The following is a 25591-nucleotide window of genomic DNA, read 5'->3' as shown; positions in this document are numbered from 1 at the left end:
CAGATAATTACATTCGTGTGTTATAGTAATTAAATTAATTTTCACGATAATGGTTTCATAAATAATTGTTTAATGAATAATTACAATTGTATTCTTGTTATTGAGAAATTATTTGGACATAATAAAAATTAATATTAATCTACGATAAATATAATATAAAGTATTATATTATTATATTACAAAAATAATCTATAAATACTATAAATAATATTTATATTATTATAGAAAATATATTGTATTAGAAAAAATATATTTTATTTGAAAACAATGTATTTTTGTTTTATCTTATCTTTTTATTTATTAATTTACATGAATACGGAAATTCTTTTTTCCAAATTTGAAGAAAAAAAAGAAAGGAAAAAATTGTTTCCATTTCTTTTTCTCACTTCTTCGTATTATCGTAGACTTTGAAAGGCAATGCTCGTCTACGGAGAAGAAATAGAGCTCGTAAAAGTTCATAGACTGAGTTCTCTCATCCTGCTATATCTACTCGATCGGTGGACCAATTTGTATGCGAGTGTGTTCCGTATCCTCCGATAGAAAAGCCAAGACAACTTGAGACCTCCCATGTGTGTCCGTATATACGTGGGTGTAAATATACAACACATGTTGGGAGAATATTATATATATACATAGATATATATATTTTCAAGAAATATTCTAGCATTCGTTTCAAATCTCCTCACATTTTCTCCTCTTTTCACTTGCTTGCACGATTCAAATTTATTCTTTCGTTAAATTCACAGATATAATTATTTCTTAATTAATAATTGATAATTAAATATTTTCTCCGTTTTAACGAGCAAGCTCGGCTTCTTCGCTACGCTGGATAAAACAAAAAAAAAAAGGGAGGGGAAAAAAGGAAAAAAATAAAAAGAAAAATAAAGAACACACTTCTTTCTGCCCACAAATTCTATTCCAACTCTGGGGAATAATAAAACTGAAAATATGATGATGAATAAAACAAAAAAAGAAAAAAACGAAAAAAAAGAGAAAAACAAAAAAAAAGAGAAAAAGGAGAATGGAAAGAAACGATGGAAAGGGGCGGGAGGGGGAAGAAGGTAAAGAGATGTCACGAGATCTGGAAAGTAATTCCATGCTTGCTTGCTAGATAAATAATTAAAACACGAGGGACTGAAAAATATGGAAGAAAATTTCCATGAAAGTCGAAAACATACAATCACACGACACACACCTACACACACACACACACACAAACACGAGCACGCAGACGCCTATAATACGTAAATTACTGTAATGTATGCGAGAAAACAAACTCGCCCTTATTCCTTTTTTTTTTCTTTCTTTCGGTTTTTTTTTTTTTACTATTCTTTTTTTTTACTCTTTACTTTTTACCATCCTCTCATTTCTATCACTGTCTATTTCCTTTCTTACCCCTCGCAACCAAGCTACTTCGTTATTTTATATTCATTCATTTCTTCTTTTTTTTTTTTCGTCTCTTTTTTTTCATCCTCTCTTCTTTTTATTTCGAAATCAGAGAAACTCATTTATTTTGAAAATGATACGTGTCAGAGGTTTATTTTTTATTTCGAGATATTTCATAATTTTTTATTTTGCACTTTAATATTTTTCTGAAATTTCTTTCATGAAATCATTGTACGTTCCTGTGTTAACCCATTTTTTTGTTTGTTTGTTCAAGCATACTATACAATATTCCCTTTCTATCTTTTTATTATTTGTTATCTTCATTTGGTTCATATTTCTTTTCTCTTAAATTCATCAAAATTAAGCTATTTCGAAAATAAATAAATCGTCTTTTTCTTTTCTCATTCCATCTTTTATTTTCTTCCTTCCTTTTTCCATATTCATTTTGCCACTATTTGCTTTTTTTTTTTATATCTTCCTCCTCTATCATTTTCTCGGTTTTTATCTAATATCTTTTTTACATCAGACTAAGTAGAATTTCACGTGGAACGTAACAATCAAACACGCTACATGACCATAAACTCTTCATTAATAGTACCATTATTATCATTATCCTCATAACCTATCATTTTCTGTCTCTCTCATTCGCGGAATAGTCCTCTATTATCTCGTTTTCCTACATCTGTCCGCAAACTATCTATTATCTCGCCACAATGCCGCCATTTCCGAACCAACTGAGAAATATTATGAATAATTGTTTTCCGGGCGTGAATTTTCAATGGTTTTTTTTTATTTTTCTTAGGCTAAATCTTCTCTCTCTCTCTCTCTCTCTCTCTCTATCATTTTGTATCCGTCATCTTTTTTTTGAAGTTATACTTCTTTTGGGCGCGTTGGGGAAAATGTAATGGGGAGTTGATTTTGTTTCCGAGCGTCTGAAAAACGACACCATGAAGTTTGTCGGTATTTACGACGCGCGGCAAAGCGATTTCAAGTATACGGCATGAAGTTGGCTTCTCTTCTTCTTCCTCTTTTTTTCTCAAGCGGGTCACCCATCCAAGTACTAATCCTACTCAGCGCTGCTTTACTTAAATGATCGAAGCGAGAACTAATGCTGTAACCGCGCCATGGCTGTTGACGCGTCAACTAATTCGATATATCTCTCTTATATTTAGTGTGGACTGATATCTATATTTTGATATTTTCTTTTTCTTTTTTTATTCTTTCTTATATATATAATAATAATTATTATTGAAGTTATACTTCTTTTGGCGCGTTGGGGAAAATGTAATGGGGAGTTGATTTTGTTTCGAGTGTCTGGAAAAACGACACCATGAAGTTCGTCGGTATTTACAACGCGCGGCATAGCGATTTCAAGTATACGGCGTGAAGTTGTCTTCTTTTCTTCTTCCCCCCTTTTTTTCTCAAGCGGGTCACCCATCCAAACACTAATCGTACTCAGCGCTGCTTTACTTAAATGATCGAAGCGAGAACTAATGCTGTAACCGCGCCATGGCTGTTGACGCGCGAAGTAATTCGATATATCTCTCTTATATTTAGTGTGGACTGATATCTATATTTGATATTTTAGTTTTCTTTTTTTTATTCTTTCTTATATATATAATAATATTATTATTTTTTTAAGTTATTTTTTTCTTTGAAGTTTTTTTGGAAGTTATTTTGAAGTTATTGAGGTTATATTCGTTTTGGTACGGCAAAGAAGTATAACTTCTTACGTGCGTACATAAGTACACACACCAGTTTTTTTTTATTTCCAAAATGAAATTCGAAACATTTGGAGCAAATCTTCGCGCTTATGCATGAAATGAGAAAAAAAATATAAAATCAATGTGTGTGTGTGTCTGTGTGTTACTTCGATCGATGAACCAATATCCGAAACTTTATTTTACGAAGAAAAGAAAAAGAAGAAGAAGAAAAAAGGATCGAACGTTTATCTCATTCTTTTTCTCTCTCTCTCCCTCTCTCTCTCTCTCACTCTCTTTCTTTTACTTTTTATTCGTTCGAAAATATTCATCTGGAAAGATAACGAACGTTATAAGCCTATACTTTTCCTTTTAACAACGCTTACTTTTTATTGGGTTGAGCATTCGACGATCCTTCTTTTTTTTTTCCTCTCGAAATATCACGACCAGTAAATTGAACTTTATAATCTAGGCGAGCTATCGATTATATTAAATATTTATTTTAATATCTATCCATCGAAAAATTGTCCTAATAACTCGGACCAATTTCATTCGTTAATATTGCATGATTTAACAAACGAGTATACTCTTTATCAATGTCATTGAGTTTTTTAATTGAAAAGTAATTGAGACATTATATGTTTTTTATTGGTCATTTAATTAATGAATAAAACTGATCAATGGAAACAGTTTTTATTGATAAATTTGTTTCATTTTGTTATTTCAATAAAATAAAACATTTGAAAACTTTGCATTTCATTTATTTAACGAACGTAATCAATTAGCTTAATAGAGTATGATGAAAAAACATTACTATATCATTTATACGTAAATTTATTGAGCATAGATGTTAATCAAATAATATTTACATCTGTAAAGTGTTAAATAATTATATGAAAAAATAATACTATTATACATATTTCTTTTTAATCATAATATTTATACTTGTTTTTTTTTTCTTTTTTAATTCGTATAGGCAGAATATCGATAACGTATTTATATAATAAAGAGAATAAAAGAGAGATATAGAAAGAGAGAGAGAGAGAAAATATTACAGGTATTGGAAAAACGCGCATATTACATAACGAAAATGACTTATTTAATATTTCCAATGTGCATTGTAATTCCAACGTTCCATTGGTGACCCAAATTAAATCGCACAACCCTGCATACTCCAGCCGTTTCCCGTTGGCGTAGTTCCAAGACTCCTGGCCGCATTATGCGATGCTAACGTACCGGATAATACCTGTGTATACTTATGTGTACATGTATACACATACCGACACCTATTCCTCCATACACACGTACACATATTTGTATACATTTAGATATCCGTATATGTATATATCCATATAGGCTGGTATGCATTTTTGTGTATGTACATATATTATGTATGTATTTATGTATGTATGTATGTAAACGTGGCATACTTGTTGTAAAGAGAGATGTTAAGCTATCGAAAGTGAGTGGAAATGTATTTCTGAGAAGGATGTATCAAGTACGAGAGAGAGAGAGAGAGACAGAGATAGAAATAGGATATTGGTTATCCACCAGGATGCAGTAAAATTTATTACGACGATTGCATATATATATATACAGGATGCATAAATTTGTTCTTTTATAAATATATTCCTTTTTTCTTTCTTTCTTTCTTTCTTTCTTCTCTAAAAGTCATGTAAAACACGCTTGAATCGACAAAAAAGACTAGCTCTCATCGAGGTTACACGAGTCAGCTGTTACCTTTTTGATAGAGAATTTTTGCGGATATACTTTTGGTACGATTCAAATGCTAATGCATCGCTTTTCGTATTTTTTTGTGTGTATTATTTTTTCTACGTTTAGGATACTTTTAATCGTCGAAAAAGTTTAAACGTGACCGTACTAGCAATCTCGAAATTACAAGCACGTATTTCATCTTCATTTCTCTCTCTCTCTCTCTCTCTATCATTCTATCTAACTAGTTATCTTTCTATCTCTATCTGTCTATTACGATCGTTTTTAATGGGCTCTTAATCCTTCGTCGAATGTGGGACGATTTTCCAACGAGAGAAATTACTCCTATATCATCGACTTGTACTACTTGACTTCCTACGTCCGATATATGCCGGACTTGATCTACTTCAAAGTAGTATATTCCGAATCATTGTCAGCCCTAATCGGATTTACTTGCGATCTATACGGAGGCAGATTTTATTTTTATTAATAGGAAATTTTTCATTTCCTAATTTTCATCTTATTTAAATTAAAATTTGTATCCCAATTAATTAATTATTAAATATTACTCTTCATTGTGTTAGATTATATATGTTTCTCTTTGTGCGTGGGTTATTTTTACGTACAAATTTGATAATAATTACAATTAAATATAAATGAAATAATTATATTCCATGATTATATTAAAATAACATATTGTAATTGTTTAAATTAAAAAACCATTAATAGTTTCGACCATAATGGTTTATCAATATATTAAATAATTATTATTATTATAATTAATGATTTAAATCATTGAACATTTAACAAAATATGCGTTCTCAAAAATCAATAAAAATTTTAAATTTAATAATAATAATTATTTTAATATTACATTTTGATAATTATAACGTTTAAAACACGTGTGTGTTATCTTTTAGAAAAATCATCTATCTATTAATTCGATTCCTCAGAAACACAACCAGAAACTCAGCCACGCACAAACACAAACACACTTTACGTTCATTGAAAAGCTTTCTTTTTAATCGTACATAAAAGCCTCATTAAATAGCGATTATTCTCTAACATCGAATGATTTTTTCTTTCTATGTTGCAGATGGTGACAACGCAATCGGAATCTGGGACGACCGGTGCCGTTACACCAGAAGAAAGTGGAACCACATTCAGCAAATTGCGACAACTGGGTAGCGGATTAATGATGGTAACCGGAAACGGTGAGTCCTTTTTACTTTCTTCTTTTCCATTATTTTTATCCAAAGTTTTTATTTCAATTAAATTCTTGTTTTTAAATCTAATCTCAATAAATAGAAAAAAGAAAACAACAACAATAATAATAATAATAATAATAATAAGTAAAAATTAAATCGATAAATAAAAGTAGAAAGTATCGGAATGTTATTTATCGTTAGATTTAATTTTTATACAAATAAAACATTTATTCAATTAACATCTACTGTCAATTTTATTTTGTAAATTATTTTCATATAAAATAATCGAGAAGATTTTATTAATTCAAGTAACGCCATTTTATTATATATTTAAATAATGAATATTTTATATATACTTTTCAATTTTAATTTTTTTTTTCTTTTAAGCAAATAGAAAAATTCCAAATTTTATTTTATTTTTAGATCTTATTAAAATAATTAATGTTGACGATATCATGTTGAATGTATTTTGATTCAACGATCTCAAACTATGACGCACCATCTAAATAGTAAAGGGGAAAAATAAATAGGACCAAAAAAAGGAGGTAATAAAAAAAAGGGTTCCCCTTCTCGTCAATATTCTCCCAATTTCTTTAACAACCTTCGGAATAGAAAACGAAACGAAGAGCGTTGAAATACAAGTTTGTCAGAAGCAAACACCGATTCTTGCCCACGTACTGGTTACTCAAACATCCATGGTGTTTGTCCAATTATAGTTTGAAGTGCGTTTCAGGATAAAAGCTTGAACAAGCGTATGCGATATATACTGGGTGGTCCAATAATTATTACCATTTCAAATATATCCGTTATTATTACTATTGATAGAAAAAAATTTTAAGAAAAAGTTTAGTTCGCGATGAAGAAAATTAATTTTTAAAGAAATAAAAAATGTTAACATGGGAATGTTAGAATCTTTCTATTAATGTGTTAAAATGTTCAAAAATATGAAAAAAATTCAGAATTAAATATTGTTTTTTAAACTATTCGAAGAATTTATTTCATTTGGAATAATTTATTTTTTATATTGCGTAAAAGGTACAAACTTAGCTTTTAAAAATTGTCAACTTAACTGCGCGAGTTAAAAAAAGGTTTTATAAAATATGAATTAATTGTAATAATAATTGAAGAAGTTTCGTCTCACTTAAGGAAGTTTTGGACCGGTCTGTATTTTAATAGGAAAAGGGAACAACCCTTTTACCAGAGTTACTAATATTAAATTAACAGGACGTGATTACACGTAATTAGGATGTAGACAAACACCCACGCGTATATTTCAATTCAGTTTGATCTACGTAGTCGTTGTAATCGTTCTCGTCGTCGAGGTTAAGCGGACGTGACACTGACAAGTGAATCGGACGGTGATCAATTAATCGGCCAGTTAGAAGAACGGAAATGATAGAAACGCTTTCGAACGTTTGCCAACTCTTCTATTACTCTTCTTTTCTCTCTCTTTCTCCTCCAACTCTCATTCGTGTTCGTTAGAGTGATAAGTCATTTGAAAAAGTGGCTATCCTTAATAAATGATACAAATCTTGTGTTTCAAATTTACTTTATCTCCTTATTTTCTTTTCTCTTTTTAAATTCGAATTTTCATTTATGCAACTTAACTAATGTAATCTAATGTAATTTTTATTAATAGAAAGAAAAAAAAAGTTACAAGAAAACTTTGTTTCGATATAAAATTGAATCGTCGACGAATAAATTTGTAATTTTCGTTTAAATTAGAATAACCCGCGCGTATGTTAGTTATTAATAAAAATTACAGGAGAAATATTTAAAAAAAATTGTTTCGAAACAAAGCGACGGTAAGTCATGAACGAATAAATTGTATTAATTCGTTTCTACGAAATTCAGTATCGCACATATTTATACAAAGTTTTTTTTAATAAAACGGTGAAAGAAATACTAAAACCAAAAAACAAATGTAGCTTGATAACGGTACGCGGTGTTCGTAAACGAATAAATTGTACTTTTTCGTTTCGTATACAATAAAATTCAGAATCACAGAACACGTTTACGAAGTTTTTATAATATCACAGTAGAAGAAATACTAAAAAATAGTTTCGGGGAAGAAAATGGTGGTCGTAAGGTAGAAACTTTATTTTTCGTTTCGTTGAAACTGTGGATCCGAAACCGGAGCATAAAGATTCAAACGAAATAGTAGAAAATAAAAAGAAGAAAGAAAGGAAAAAGAGAGAGAGAAAGAAATAGAAAAAGGAGAAAAAGGAAAGAAAAATTATTTAGAGGAACAAAATGGTGGTCGTAAACGTACAAGTTATTATAGTTCTTCGGCACGTCGGTAATCGAGTCGACGAAGAGGAGAAGGGTAACAATATCGTAACTTGGAGCTTTTCCCATAGGAATAGAAGCTGAAATGTTCTAAACATTCTCGTCTCCCTAATCGCTTCGGGCGATACGAAGGCAAAACGGTTCGAGTGTTTCCGGAACGTTAAACATTTTCTCTTTCTCTCTCTCTCTCTTATCTTTTATTTCTTTTTCTATCTTTATGAGAAGATGAGTAGAAAAATATTAGTCCATTAGGTTTCTTTAATGATAGAATTTTCCTAGCTGATTTTTTTCTCTTTAATTGCGTTCAAACACTTGGGTATTAAAAAAAAACATATTTCAAATTTGTGAATTAAATAATGTGATTATTAATTAATTCAATTGTAAGTGGTTAATTTTAATAATTTATTATTTGTACCGGATAAAAGTTAATAAAAACGAATTCGAAAATAAATATTTGAAAAATAATTTGGATTGGATAAATTTGGAATTAATTTTCAATATTAATGTCGTTCTTTACGAAATTTCATCTCGTCGGCTCTAATTCTATTTATATTGTAACAAAAAAAAAAAAGAATAGAACCTCGAATGAAAATGGACATAATGATAGGAAATTTATAACGGGCGAGAAAATAATACGTGAATATTATTTTGTCTATGAGAAAGAAAACAAATTAGTAATAGTAGAATGAAAAAGATATAATACTGTATATAAAAATAAATAAATAAAATATATCACACACATACAAATATATATATAAAAAATAACAGAAGAAAAGCTGGAGGAGGAGGAGGTGGGTAAGGAGGGGGAGAAGGGTAAATCCAATGGGACGAATATTGAAGCGCGTGAAAGCGCATTTGTCGGCAGGCGATTAAAAATCCTCTCAATTGCATTCGATAACGCGAATGCGTTGCATATATGCGCGATGCACGTATGCATCGTTTCATCGCCGGCAGCATTTTTTCTGTTTTTCAATCGCGACCGAGAAATTTGAATATGTAGATATATCCACACATAACGCGTTTACGTTTCTGCTTTTACCTTTAGGCTGAATTATCAATAAACTTTCCCATTCCGCTTTATCTCTCTCTGTCTCTCTCTGTCTCTCTCTCTTTCTATTTCTCCTCTCTCTATCCCTCATTTATTAATTTTAACTTTATTCTTCGACATGTAAATTATTGTCTGTATTATAATCCAAAATTCAAATTAACTAAATCCAATTTATTACTCGGTTTCATGATACTCATATTGTTAATAATATTATATTAAGAACAACCTGGTGAAAATAAATCATTGAATTATGTGTATATAATAAAAATATAATCGATAAATACGAGAGCGGATTGAAAAAAGTTTTGTGCCTTGCAAACAATTAAAATTAAAAAATTAATTTAAACAAAAAAATTAATTAGTTTATCCTATAGAAAGATTATTTCTATGTAAGGTTCCAAATCTTTCGACAAATTCATGTATTATCGTAAAAATACATATATGAGCCGTTTATTTTGAAAGTGGCCTAACTCCATTCTTGGTAAGAAAACGCATATTATTCACTTAATAATTGCCATTATTTTAATAGAAACTGTAAATTTAACGCCTTTAGATACACTTAAGCAACATAACTCATTGTTATTCTTTACGTATATTTTTAATTGCATTGAAACGCAAACTTTTAAATATCTCAATTTAAGGTTATATGGAGTTAGGCCACTTTCAAAATAAACAGCTCATATATATATTTTTATATATACACATATAACAATATAATATAATATTAATAATATTCCAATATAATATTCTATATATAAATGAAATTAAATTAAAAATTATTTCCATATGCAATATTAAATATTATATTAATGCAATTAGGATTAGTGCATAGGATCCATCAAATCGATTTAACTAAAATCAGTTGTCTTTCTTATTATTTTTCTTTTTTATCTTTCTTTCTTTCTCACGTGCATTTAATTCCATCCATTAATATCAACGTTTTTAATATTCTATAGGTTTATTTCATTTCTGGAGACTGTTTCATCCTTTTTCCACCCCTTTTCCCTACTCACCCCTTTATCTCCTTCTCACGCTCCACACTCACCCGACTTTCAATCTTTCCAATTAACTCGCTTTTTCCCTTTTAGTCTCTCTCTCTTTTCTGTCTTTCTCTGTACATCTCTTTCTCTCTATTTCGCGAAACTTTGTCCGTTGCTTTCCTTGATACGACCCTTCGAGGTTGATTTTCCAAAGTAAACCGAACGTTTACTTACACAGAAGCAGAAGAAGCAACTCGTTATTTTCTTTACTTTGAATACTTAAACTGTATTTCTCTTCCTCTCTCTCACTCTCTCTCTCTCTCTTTCTATCCGTGTATCCTATTTCGTTTACAAGATTATTAATAAATTTTGTTGGTATAACTGTGCCATAATTTTTTTTACTGCTTTCTTTTATGCTGCAGTAAATTAGAGACGTAAAAACGTCGAACATACTCGAACAAATGCGAAGCCAAACGAATTGCTTCCTCCTTTCATTTTCTTCCTTTTTGTTTTCCTTTCGCTCGAGTTTTTTTTTCTTCTTTTTTTTCTTATAAATATTTCATTTACTCGTCGATTTTTATTTTTCTTTTCTTTTTGTTTTTTTGTTTTTTCTTTTCAAGCTCTTTCTCTTTTTAACGAACGTGTTATGATTCACGAGATGAATTGAAGCTTCCATTTTGTATTATTTTTTACAATTCACCGAAGGTTTTTAATATTCTGAAAGAAAACGAAGCTTCAGTTCTACGTGTGTATTTGCATATGTGTAAATGTGTGTGCGCGTGTGTGTGTGTGTGTATGCAATGTGTACGCATAGTGAATGAAAAGTTCCAGTGTAATCTGTGCAAATCAATTACTCCCCTTATAATCTAATTCTACTTTTTTCTTTTTTTTAGATTAAAAAGTTGCAAGATAAGGAATCTTTAATATATCAAACAAAATTCGTTGAGAAATAATTGAATTTAAAAATTTACTGAAATACGTTTGGTTTATATCGTAGATGCATGGAGTACTTTGTAGCAGTTATTTGCACGGAATGTGAGTTTATGCGCGTGAATGGCTTACATCTCGGAATCGATCGTATTGGACGGTCGAAAGTAGTTAAAGTACTCATTCAACGTTTTCATCGAAACGTTCGTTCGAAATTTTTTTGGTCGGATCATACACGAACCGTTCCATTTTACACGATCATTTTAAAACTGTAGGCACTTATTCTTCTTCTTCTTCTTCTTCTTCTTCTTCTTCTTCTCTTTTTTATTCCCCTATTTTTGTTTTAGCATTCATTTGGAAAATTGAACGGATTCATCGAATCAAACATTATACATTCGTAAAGTTGTTGACACATTTTTTTTTCCCTTCTACGATACTAATTGCAAGAGAGTTTATTTATCTTCTAAAAAAAATATATATATATACATAATGTGTATAAAGAACTGTTAATTATGTTTCAAGATATTTTATTTTTCTCATTACTTCTTTCAAAGTATATCTCATTTGCATTATTAATACGTATTTCATTTCTGTTTAATATTAACTGGTCGTATTTTTAATTTAAACAAATATACGTTTAATTAATAAGCGATAATAATTATATTATTCGATTATAAGATATATTAATTATTTTTCAATTTATGTAAAACAATAAATTCTGGAAATAAAATAATCTAGACGTATAATTATAAATATTTCATTTTAAATTAATAATAAAAGTCTCGCGCGAAAAAGATAGTTAATAATCTATCGTTAAAATCACTCGAATACTTTTACGTTACCATCAAGTGCATAAAATATCTCACAATTTATTGAAAATAAAAATTAATAATTATTCGTGCGAGAATAGACAAAATGTTTATTTTGTCATACAACTTAAAATGTTTTTAAGCCGTTGGTCATTATCATAAGAGGATAAGAAAAAAGGAAAAGGTATTTAATGTTCTCTCATTTTCTCATCGACGAAACAAACAATTTTAATTAATCCACTTTTACCCCTTTCCTCTCCTTCTTTTTCCCACGTTTTCTGTCTCTTTTATTCTTTTGCTCTCATTCGCGCTCATTTTCTCTCGAACCCTCTATAATTCACTTATTTGCTCTCTCTCTCTCTCTCTCTCTCTCTCTCTCTTTTCTCTTTTCTCGTCTTCACTCATTCGTTTTTTCTATCTCTCTTTCATATATTCACTTATTACCTTTTTTTCTTTCTTTATATCTATCTCCAATTTATTTACTCATTATTCTCTAACTATTTCTTTCACTCATTCACTCATTCGATTTTTATCTATCTCTCCGACTCACCTTTTCCTCATTTCACTCATTCACTCACTCATTCACTTATTCACTCACTTACGTTCGTTCTCTCTCTCATTCACTCATACATTTACTCACTTACCCATTTTATTTATCTTTTACTCATATATTTACTTATTTATTCACTCACTCATACATTTACTCACTAACTCACTAATTCATTTATTTTCTCCCTCATACACTTACTTTTCTTTTCTCTCTTTCTCTCTTATTTTCTCATTCGTTCGTTCTCTCTATCTTTGTCACTCTTTCTTCCATTTCAATTCTTCTGTCCCCCCACACTTTGATTCGAATTTTCTTCATCGATTTAGCGGATATTTGTTGCAGCTTCATTTCGCTCGTTACATTCGAAAACCTTTTCACGAGCTCATAGTTCGAAGGTTCTTTTCCCTTTTTGCAGTTTGAACTTTACGTTAAAGTCGGTAATAACTATAATACGAAGAATAAAATAGAAATAGAAAATAAGTGGTACTTTTTCTTTCTAATGTTTTCGTTGTAAACCGATCAATTTTATAATCAAAGAGAGAAATAAGTTGATTTTACTTTATTTATTTGATCTTATTTAATGTTATTGTTTTTTATCATTATGATAATGTTTAACACAAATATTAATCGATATATAAAATTATGAATTGATTTTCAAATTAAATTTATTTTTTTTACTTATTTATATACAAAAACAAAGAAAGTATATCGTTAGAGATAAAATGAAAATAAATTTGTCAAACGTTTATAAATAATTGATGCGCGCGCGCGCGCGTTTAAATTGGTAGTATTTTATTCTAGAAAGCTAAAAATATATATATTATTTTTTTTCATACATTTCTAGAATATTTTCGTCCAATAAGCGAAACTCTGTTTGCTATCTCCCCTTTCCTTTCATCCCCCGTCATGAAAAATTGGTCCATTTTTCTTGAAAATATTTTACGAACTTTATTTTCGAAAGCAACGTCACAAAATTGAAGGAAATACTTGAAACTTTTGAAGTCAGTCTTCTTCCTTTAAAGTAAGTTTTCCGAACGAAAAGTTACTTTCAAAGTAGTTACATACATTAGAAAATATTAAAAATAAGTTCGAACAAGTGTTTCATTGAATTTTTACATTCTAAAATGTTCGAGTGATTCATTCAGTTCTAATTCATGCATTTATTTACCACGACTGTATTCTCAAATAATTGTTATCACATAAATTTTTATTTACATTATTACATTTTTTTAATAGAAATATTTTCTTAGCATAAATAAATTATATAAATTTAATATTTAATGTTTCATTAAATGTCGTGTAAAAGAAAAATATAATAAATATAATATAATAACGATAATATATTCATTATAAATATATTTGCATATATAAATTTACTATTTAAAAAAAAAAAGAAAATATCGTTGCCAATTTTTGTTTACAGTAAAAATTTTGTTACATTGTTCCAATCATTTATAAGTTGATTAATTTCAACAATTTTTCATGCTAGTAGTAACAAATAAATATTATTGTTTATCAACTTGTCGAAATTGGAATAAACTTCGTCAGTTTATTTAACAGTAACACGAACGATAAATAGAACGAGTTCTTGTATTGTATAGCTTCCTCAACACTTGGACGAATGTGAAGCACTCTTTCGCATGACATTCGCGGTGGTGGGAAATTTAAACTGCCATTTTATGATTCGCATGAGTCTCTTCTCGTTAGAGGTACTCGTTGTTCAATTCTTTCACCTTTCAATGTATCAAGTTTATCTTTGACCTTTTCCACCCACCTTTAACCTACGAGTTTCACGTTTAATTTATTTGCGATATTGTTTTATCATTTAACTTATTTTTTGTAAATCAACAAAAGAAAACAAAAGAAAAGAAAAAAAACAAAAACAGAAAATACAATTAAAAGTTCGCGAATATTAAAAATAAAATCATTTTATTCAAGATACAAAATAAATATATTCATTTTGGTAAAATATTTCAAATAAAGCTTAACAAATTTATATTATATAATAATAATAAAATTTTTCATTCTCAATTTCACAATTATGATTTTTTTAGATATCTAAAAAAAAGAAAAAAAGAAAAGATAACTATTAGTGATACGTTAAATGATTAGAAACAACAATTTATTTGTTGCGTGTAGAATCCTAACGATAAAACGTTCGTTATAATACTCGAATGGGAATTTACGTCAAAAGGATAACGCATGATGGCCTTCAAATTAATCACCTTATCGGACGTACCTCGTTAAAGTAAATATTTTCATTAGGATCGTTGCGTTTCATCTCGTGCGAATAATAATAACGTTATGGAAATGATGGAAACACTTGTAGCATGTGAGCATACGTCTGACGGTCATCATGAAATTGATAAAAAAAATTCTTCTAAATAATTGATTTAAAAAATAAATCAAAATAATAATAATAATAATAACAATAATAATGGTAATATACGAAACATGAAAAGTTATCGATAAATTCTACGAACTCAATCGAACGTGAAACGATACTAATTTAAGTAACGAAAAATGTGAAATATATAAAAAGAGAAATACAATACACAAAAAAGTATTGGAAGTTAAATTGAACGAATGATATCAGAAAATAAGAAAGTAAAAATTGAAACGTTGAAATTGATAACATTGTTAATGGAGATTTTAAAAGATTTTCTCGCGTTAGAAGAACCATTATTGTTGAATTAAGAGCGAAAGAAAAAAATAAAAATAATAAAAATGTAAAATAAAAATTGAGAGGTTCGTTCATAATTTAATTTTTGTTATGCTATCTCTTTCTCTCCCTGATTCTTTTTCTCTTTATCTTTATCTTTATCATTCGTTCCTTTTAACTTTTATCACAAAAAGAGTAAGAAGAAGAAGAAGAATCGAGAAAATGTACGTCTTATAAAAATTATTACTCTTTTCTCAGAAGAAACCTCTTGTGAATAAATAAAAAATAAAAAGGAAAGAAATATTGCCTTAAGTATCACATATTTTTTTTTTTTTTATACTGTTCACATTATTTTACTTCTTTCATGTACTTGAAAGAACATCTTATTGCGTTCTACGTAATTTCAGTTGTTTCGTTTAAAGAAATTTTCTAATTTTATTAAACGTCTAATTACAACAAAATTACTTATCGAACGATCGAATATATAATTTTAACAAATTTGTCGTAGACGTTAGTATTTGTAGGATTTAAATAATGAAATATTCGCATTTTTACTTTTTGTATTTATTTTAGAGAACGATAAATTTGTCCATTCGCAGAGAAGTAATTAATTCATCGTAGCTTTTGCGCGAAACACGAGAGGCGTTCTAACATTCGTCACGCGATGTGGATAGCGACGTTTACGTTATTATTAGAAGCTTTTACCGTGCCATAATTTTCTTCTCCCTTTTCGCGAACGAAACGTCAGCGACACCGTAATAATATACGATTCTAAAATTTCACGAAATGAAAAAACAGACAAACACGCACGCGCTGTTTTATTTCGATTTTTAAAGACTTCGATTGTAAATCGATTTTTTATTTAAGTTTAAAAAAAAAAAAGAAATAATCATCTATCCATAAATCTTTAATTTATTATATAATAATTTATATAATATTTTTCTCTCTTTTTCTCGTCCTGTTATATATATATATATATATATATATATATATATATATTTTTTCCATTTAATTCTTGTGTCTTTAATTTAAATGAAAAATTATTTATTAGAATTTTAAATTTACATTAAAATTTATATAAGATGAATATATAGTTTCATTAATATTAGCATTTATATAAGATTCGAATATTTTCTTTAAATAATATTACAATTTATATTACATATACAGATTATAATAATGTTTTATATCAATAACATGACCATTTTGCAGATAAATAAAAAATAATATTCACAAATATTTGTTTTATAAATACGAAAAAATGTGCGTTCGTATAAATTCATCAACGTATTATAAAAATTTGCTCTCCGTGTTTGTTTGTTATTTTTTTTTTTATAATCCCAGTAAAAATAAAATAAATAATAGTTTTAAAAATGTATAAATGCAATAGAGTAGATAGAGATCTACGTGTAGAATTTATGTGTCGATTAGATAACTAACCGTATGAGTAATTAGATTGAAAGTTCAAGAGAATGCTATTATCTTTACGTGATGCATACAACACGCAGCTGTGTTTTATGCGAGCAGGAGGAAGCTTCCATTGGTTAAAAGCTTCTCTTGAAAGCACCCTCGACCAAGCATCTCCATTCTCATTTTCTTCGTCCTCGACATTTTCCTCGAATCCATAATTCACATCTTGCCTAATTTTCTCAACCACATTGACTAACATAAACTTTCGTCCTCGTTCTATATTAAGAAAAGTCTTAATCAATCTTATATCGATTTGACTAATCATTATTTTTCCTTCTAATTTTCATTTTTACAAAATTTCTTTTTTTTTTTTTCTTTTTTGAATTGCCACTAAAATGTTATCTCCTCTTTTATCTATCAACAAAAATTCTTATTTTTAATTCCAATCTATTATAATTTTATAAGAAAAATTTTCTTGTTTATATTTTCAATTGTAATCTTTAATTGATTAATTTTTAATAAGATTTTAGATTATAGGAAATAATCTTCTTAATTCTATTGAACGCTACAAAAATGATTTATTACGAAACACTAACCAACCAAGTAAAACACATATACAAAAATCACATTTACACATTACACATTAAATACACGCAGAGAAAGAAGGAAAAAGAAAGAAAGAGAGAAAAGAATCCAGCAATAAATTGAATCGACCATCTAGTCTCACGGTAAATCCTGAAGGATTCGATACACGATATGATGGTTTCCGTTTTCGAGTTAAAACGAGAACCACCGAAAACCATTCGAACCGGAGATGATCGGTTAATCGAGAGTAGTAAGTCTCCTCATCCTAATTTTCAACCGAAACTTCGGAACGAGTAAGAAATTAGGATTAGATATGGAAACTTGTCGAGTGGAAAACATATTTTAAGTTCAAAAACTATAATCGAATTAACTTTATCAAATTCTCGTTTATTTGAAATACGTGCTCTTCTCTTTCTTTTTTTCGTTCTTTATCTCTCTCACAGTCACACATTTCCATGAGATATTCTTATATTGGTATCATCCGTCTCTGTCTTTCCAAAGCTTTCCTCTCAATTTCGAGCTTGCACAGGTGATGAAACCAAATGCAAATTCAGTTCTTTCTTCCCCTCTCGCTCTGCTTCTTCTTCTTCTTCTTCTTCTTCCTTTCCTCTTCTTTTTGTTATATTGGGTCGGGGAAAAAGTTTCTTCGTATTTTAATGAAAAAAAATGAAATACGTTTTTTTTTTGTTCATATTTTTGTATCTAGTCTTTTCCAAATAATTTAAAATTGTTTCGCGTTAGATTGTTGTAGTTCCTTACCGATATCATTAATTTTCAATGATACTAAATTTACTCTCATATTTCAAACTAGATATAAATAATCTTTTATATTAATTTGATATTTTATTTATATATATTTTTATGATATGTGCGTGTAAAATTGTGGATTAAGAAAATAATATTGATTCGTTGGTATTGTAATTTCAAAGTTACACAAGCTCATAAAGGATTGATTAATATAACGATACGTCAGCTTTCAAGCGTATTCAAATATTGAAAGATTCAATTAATATTAATGGATTTATGCGATCCAAAAATCATCTACCAGAAAAATAAGAAAAAACTTTTATGTCCATCCATCTTTCTTTTTCCATATTCTCCCTCTATATCTCACAAGTTACACTCCCCCTCTCCCCCATTTTACGAACCCCTATTGGTATCATTCTTTCTCGATACTCATGCCAGTCAATTCTTTCCCTAGCCGAACTTTTTTTGTTCTCTTCTACGTCTTTTTCTTACTTTTGTATCAGTCTTTATCTCTACCTTTCTTTCTCTTTTTTCGATTTGTTGGTATTGAAAGGAAAGTACCGTGACCTAAAAATTTCTGTCGAAAAAAAGTATTCCTTTGACGACGATTCACGAGTATCAACGATGTTCCTTCCACCTCTGTGTAGAATAACTTACGTTACTCTGGGTGATCGTAGTCTCCTTATCGATCGAATTCTATTGTTAAAGAAAGAAGAATGTTGTAAGGCGAGGTTTGTAGAAAGTAGATAATATTAAATAAATTCAATTTCATTCTTCTCGTTAGAGAAAATTCAAGAATACGTCTACTCTTTCATTATTCACATTTTTAAAAAGAAAGCTATTCTTTTAGAATTTCACTCTCTTGACAATCTTTCTATCGATTTTTTTTTATTTTAAATTGTTTTAGGTTCAATTAGATTAACGTTTTAAAAATTGTCGTAAAAAAATGGTATTAATTTATTGTTTTTATTATATATTTTTTTTTTTTTTTTTGTGGTCATTTCAAATTAAATCAATGAGACAAAGGTGTACGAAAAATCAAAGATAAAATGTAATTATCTATGAAAAATTGTTTATTATCAATCATTATTTCTTCTTAAAAAGAACAAATAACAATGATAGTATAAATTTATAATGAACGTTTGAAAAGTATCATCACGTATTCGACATCAAAACAAAAGCACGAGTAATTGAAAGAATGATTGTCGTCTGAAGTCATGATCATTCCCATGTAATAAGATTAAAGACACGATTTACAACGTGGAAGGATATATTAAAATTATACGAGCGAATCGTGATGAAATCTAAAATAGTAATAAAAAACGGAATACGTGCTTGTGTCAGGAAATTCGTAAAGGAAACGGATAAATTGATTAGCGTATAGGTAAAAACTTTTTCTGTTTGTTTATTCGAATATTAAATTACTCGTTTGACATATAAATTCAAGATAGATATAAAAATTTGAATATTGATAATTTTCAAAGCATATATTATTGTCCGATTTTATTTTTCATTTTATTTTGCATTTTATTTTATTTCATTTCTTTTTCCTTCTTTTCCTTCTTTTTCCTTCTTTTTCCTTCTTTTTCCTTCCTTTTTTTTTGTTATAAATTCGAATGTTGTAAGATGGGCGGGGATGTCTTGCATAAAATCGTTTAGGATAACATAATCGATAGTTTAATAGTATTGCTTTGAAAGCCGCCAATTATAATTGAATCGTCGATGACCAAAGAGCAGGTATTAATTAGTCAGATGATTAATTATGCGATTGTGTATCCAGATCGACTACTTACGATGACATTACCATAACCAGCTAAATGGACACAGAACGTATGCACGTAACATTGGAATCTCCGACACGGAATTATAAAGCAACGATCTTAAAACGTTCCATCATCTGTTAGAAGGTCACCCATGATGGATGATAACTAAATCTGTCACGTGACCACACCGCAAGATTTCTAATCAAAATCGATTTTTTTCTTTCCCTCCGTAAAAGATTAAAATTTACTTTTATATATATATATATTTTCTTTTTGTATTACTTTTACCGAGATTAAATAAATAAAAACAAAAAATTAATCACTTTCACTCTTATTAAAAAATATACATTTAGTCTTATATTGTTAATTACAAAAATAAAAATTCAATTTATATACGAAGTTGGGGCGCGGAAACAAAAAGATCATTCGAATTTTCGTTTCTTAATTTTCTGCATTAGCTATTAATAATAAATTTTCTATATATCTTTGTTTTTTTAAATAAACAAAATAAAATTTTACACGCAATTATTTAAAGCGATTTAAATTATTTCATTTTATAATTAGACGTTTTATTTAGGAGAAAAAGAGAAAAAGGTAATTTTAATTGTTTAAATTATTAAAAAAATCGATTTTGTTGTAACAATATTGTTTAAATATTCAAATAAATAAGGAATAAATTTTCTTTGAAAATGACGTTGGTTTCAAATCTCTACCATTTTCCGTTCCAAAGATATCATCCTGAAAAGATTTCCATTCATAATTCTTATAATACAGCTGTTCGTAGTAATAGTAGTAGTAGTAATCGGAGTGCGTAAATTCTCGGAATTAAAATGGGTCACGGTGTCATTGAATTATATAGGTCAGTGGGTCAATGTAAACATCTTCCATTTACATATTAATATCTTCGAAAATATAAGTCATAGAAAATTGAACAAGGTATCATTTTAAAGGATAGAATCTTCACTATTTATTTAATATATTGTTATTTATTAAATAATAATTTTTTAATTTACAATTCTTAAAAATAAATTTTGAAGAATTTAACTCATCTTTGTTTACTGAACAAAATATTCAGATCGTATAACCGATCTATAAAATTACATAAATGAATAAATGATTAATAAACAAATAATTTTATATAAAATAAACTTTTTAAATGTCTCTCATTTTTAGATGGGAATATCACCGGAACTACATATCCTAGAAATTTGAATAACATATCATTTTAAAAGGGGCATAATTTCTATTAATATTTTTTACTTAAGAAGTCAAATTAAAAAACACTTTTCGATTCATTTTAATACTAGAAAAAATATCTTACTTATTCCAGTTAAAACGATTAAAAAGAAATGTCAGGCAATAAAAACACAAAGAAAGAAAGATTGGTATTAAAAAAATAAAATGTCTACTGAGAAAAAAATTAATTTCTTTGTCGATATGTTTCGTGAAATATCGATACTGACACATGTAGTTATCTCTCTAACTCTATTGGTCATTTTTTCTATCCACCATATCTCTGACTCTTGAAACCGCAAACTGACAAATATAAAACAACATCGTTTGTAGAATAATAATAATAATAATAAAAAAATATAAAAAACTAAAATTAAAATATATGTTTCACCACGCTTTTTCTGTATTTCTCTTCATTTTTTTCTCTCTTTTCTACTTTCCCATTTAATATATATATATATAATTTTCTTTTCGTTTCTTTTTCTTTTATTTCGCTTTTTTTCAATTTAGTACACGCAACTATAGTGGAACAGAAATTCGCTTTGGTCATTCTAAATAACTGATCGGATCAAAGCAAATGAATACGTATCATATTTTGTGTTATCTCGTATACTTCACTTTCATTTCTATTTTATTATCTGTAAAAATTGAGTTTTGAAAATCGAAAAAAAAAAAGAAAAAATAAAATTATTACAATTTTGGATGCCCATTTTATTCCTATTATACGAAATTAAACGCAAACAATGGCATTAATGTTCGAAACCAAAAGAAAAAAGGTTATTTTCCGATTGAATTATTTAAAAAAAAGAAAAAATAAATAAATAAATAATAATATAATTTTCTCTGAGACGACAGTAATAAATGTATATATTTAATTAAATTTGAAAATATAATAAAATGTATTGCACACACTAATTTACACGAACATTTTGAACAGATCTGAAATTAGATTTTAGGAGAATGTAGGACGCAGAAAGAAATGGTGATAAAAAAGGAAGAAAAATTATTAGTAATAAAAAAAAAAATGGAAAAAGGGAAGGATAAAGGGTAAAGGGAAGGTGGAAAAAAAAAAAAAATTTCTCTAACCGATATAATTCTAATTTTACGGAAGCGTGGTTACTCGTTCGCCTAACCATGTTACAACGATATATTCTCCATACGCTTCTCTCGTACTTTCTCCATTCGCTAGACATAAATCACACGAGATTTGATCTGACGGTTAATTTCCGTCGAAGAAACGTGTCTCCGACGTGCCTACGTAAAAAACTGACAAAAAAAAAAAAAGAGTGAGAGAGAAAGATATCAGAATAGATTATTTTTCAAATGAAACTTTAATTGGAAAATTTTTCCCGATAAATGTGACTTCTTCGAATTTACGTTATTTTTTTCTTTTCTTTTCACTTCTTTTTTTTTTTTATGAGAAATAAAAGTAAAAACGCGTTTTCTTCTGTATGCAAATATTTATTTCAAATTTTTGTAGAAAAATAAATGATACGTCAATGCGCGTTAGATTAAAATTCAGTTTTTTTTTTGAGTAAACTAAAAGGTTGCATTTCCATCGAACAAATAAAAATGACAATAATTTGAAGAACGAGTAGAAAAATAATTGATTTTTAATTATTAATTTAATTAATTTTAATTTTTTTTTTTTTTTGAGACGAGTACTTGCGAGAAAATTTAATTAAATTGCATCAAAGTTCAACGATCTCGATTCATTGATGTATAATTACTGTTGTCATCTTTTTTTCTTTTTCTTTTTCGTTGAAATAATAGCAAATGTTTCCATCGAGAATAAAGGTGATTGAGGAAAAATTGGAGGAGTAGGAGTTAAGAAAATGGTATCGTTTTTCTTCTCTGAACTGACTGAATATTTGAAGAGGTCCTTGTTTCACTTGATAGACCCTCAAGGATTCTTAGATAATGTCCGAAAGATATGAGACTCTAAGAGTGAAATGACGTGAAAGATAAAGAGAATATATACATATAGAGAGAATAATAGCACAGAAAATACAGGGTGTCCTAAAATTTTCTTTACAATTTATTCATTTAATAAACTTTACGATATCACACACGTGTGAAATAATTATTAAGGAAAATTTTGTATAATCTGTATTTCTTTTGGTCTAAAAGTTTATTTTCCAAAAATTAATGATATTGATAAATAAATCAGTATGCGGGATGATGTGTTTTTTTTTAAATCGTATATAAAAATAACGTATTATTTAAAAGAAAGCTTGAAACATAAAATTTATTTTCTTTTATACAAATGATAACTCAGAAATTTGTCCGCATAATCATTTTGAATTAAAGACGTAATTTTATTATTTTCCCAGTCACGAAATTGGCTCCAGCTAAAGTCACCCCAGTCGAAGAAATCCAACCAAAGGAAGACGCCATCGAAGCGATTATAAAGTGAGTAGAATTTGTTCTTATACGAGTAAATATTATTTGAAATTAGCAATGACGAGAGAATACGAATACCGATGTGATTAATTCTTTAAATGATACGTTAAATGTAGATAAAAATTCGATGAGATCTAAAAAGAAAAAAAAAAAGAAAAGATAAAACTAAAAGAAATAAAAACATTTTAATAAGATAATCGAATGTAATAAATCACAATATCTCCCCATTCTTATCGCAAAGTCGATAGGATAAATGCAACAAGTTCGAAGGTTGAGCATGATAAAGGATAAGATGATCTAATTTTAAAATAACATCTTGGAAAATCTCGTTACATTTTACAATGAGCGCAATCTTTGCGATCCATGTTAATGGAATCGCTTAATAAAGTTAATTCACCAGATCGAACCAGATTTCTTTATTCACTCTATCACTCTCTCTCTCTCTCACACACACACATTGCATTAACATCCATCTATCTATCTACCTATCTATCTATCTATCTTATCTAATCTTTTCCTTTTTTTTTCTTTGCCGATACCGAAGCTTTTCGTAAAAAAGAAGAAAAAGAAAAAAAGGAAAGAAAAAAAAAAGAAAATAATTGAGTTCTCATGCTTCGTTGTGTCGGTTACGATATTTAATGTACGAAAAAAAGAGAAATGAGAGACAGAAAGATGAAAGATTGATGAACTTTCTATTCTCGCTACACGACGCGCCGTTTGTTCCTCTTTATCTTTTCTTTTCGGTTAATAAAAATGAAAAATTCAACAAAATTTTGACGGACGAACGATCATAAATAAAAATCGATCGATTTTCTTTTTTTTTTTCATTTCATTTGATTTGATTTGATTCACTTATTGCATCGTAAATAATTATTTCATTGTGTAATAAAATGTTACAGAAAACCAGATGGTGGAAGTAAAATAAGCAGCGGGGAAGAATGTCGAGTTTGCCGGAAATCCTTTGGACCGGAAGAAAGCTCGAGGACTTGCTGCGAGTGTCAACACAAGGTTTGCGAGGATTGTGCCTCATACTCGACGACAACGAATTCAAACGATCAGGTAAGTGTTCTTCTCGATGAAAATTAATTCATTTGAATTGCCTATTCCTTTGCATATTTTAAAGCATTTAATTCTTACATTTTCAAACAAAAACAATAAAAGAAGAAAAAAAACTGGTGTGTGTATTTATGTACGCACGTAAGAAGTTATACTTCTTTGCCGTACCAAAACGAACATAACCTCAATTACCTCAAAAATAACTTCAAAAAAAAACTTCAAACAAAAATAATTATTATTATATATATATATATATATATAAGAAAGAATAAAAAAAAGAAAAATAAAATATCAAAATATAGATATCAGTCCACACTAAATATAAGAGAGATATATCGAATTATTTCACGCGTTAACAGCCATGGCGCGGTTACAGCATTAGTTCTCGCTTCGATCATTTAAGTAAAGCAGCACTGAGTACGATTAGTATTTGGATGGGTGACCCGCTTGAGAAAAGAAGGGGAAGAAGAAGAGAAGACAACTTCATGTCGTATATTTGAAATCGCTTTGCCGCGCGTCGTAAATACCGACAAACTTCATGGTGTCGTTTTCCCAGACGCTCGGAACAAAATCACTCCCCATTACATTTTCCCTAACGCGCCAAAAGAAGTATAACTTCAAAAATAAAAATTAATGTACTTTTATAGTCATCTTTAAGATGCAGATTATTATACACACACACACACACATTTCTTTATTTTTTTATTATATTTTATATATTTATATATAAAATGTGTGTGTGCATGTGTCATTTAATATACTTTTATAGTCATCTTGGAGATGCAGCGTTTGTCGTCGAAAAATTGCCTCGAGGGACCAGCCAATTTTAACGCAAGATTCAACAGATTCTCTTCTCGAAGTACCGAACATTGAAGCATTGCAAAGAAGACATAGCGAAGCAAGACTTGGTAGCAAGAGTGGTAGCCAAATTGGTGGTATTGGAAGTGGCTTGGCACCGCCAAGAAGTCCAGAATTGCGAAGACACTCTGACGTTTCAACATTGAAGGAACTCGAAAAGGTATTCAATCATCGAACTATTTCTTTTTTCGAAGCACATAATATGGTTTCTTTCTCATTCCAAATAACCTGATATATAATATTAAAAATATTTCAAGACACATTTAA

The 25591-nt window shown here is 28.6% G+C and overlaps 1 protein-coding gene across 11 annotated transcripts in view; it reads left to right on the top strand.

The window, feature by feature from the left end:
• Positions 1-25591, top strand: part of LOC122523428 (regulating synaptic membrane exocytosis protein 1) — a 118614-nt gene that overhangs the window by 52416 nt on the left and 40607 nt on the right. For all 11 annotated transcript variants that reach the window (XM_043645161.1, XM_043645159.1, XM_043645164.1 and 8 more), the window contains 4 exons: positions 5896-6013; positions 23341-23419; positions 24310-24469; positions 25236-25484. In XM_043645161.1, coding sequence (XP_043501096.1) covers positions 5896-6013; positions 23341-23419; positions 24310-24469; positions 25236-25484 — 606 coding nt within the window. The remainder of the gene's footprint in view (positions 1-5895; positions 6014-23340; positions 23420-24309; positions 24470-25235; positions 25485-25591) is intronic.

Source organism: Polistes fuscatus, unplaced genomic scaffold, assembly GCF_010416935.1.
Source record: "Polistes fuscatus isolate 324 unplaced genomic scaffold, CU_Pfus_HIC Scaffold6, whole genome shotgun sequence".
Classification (NCBI taxonomy): Eukaryota; Metazoa; Arthropoda; class Insecta; order Hymenoptera; family Vespidae; genus Polistes; species Polistes fuscatus.
Note: the sequence above shows the minus strand (reverse complement) of the source record. Positions and strands in the feature narration are given on the sequence as shown.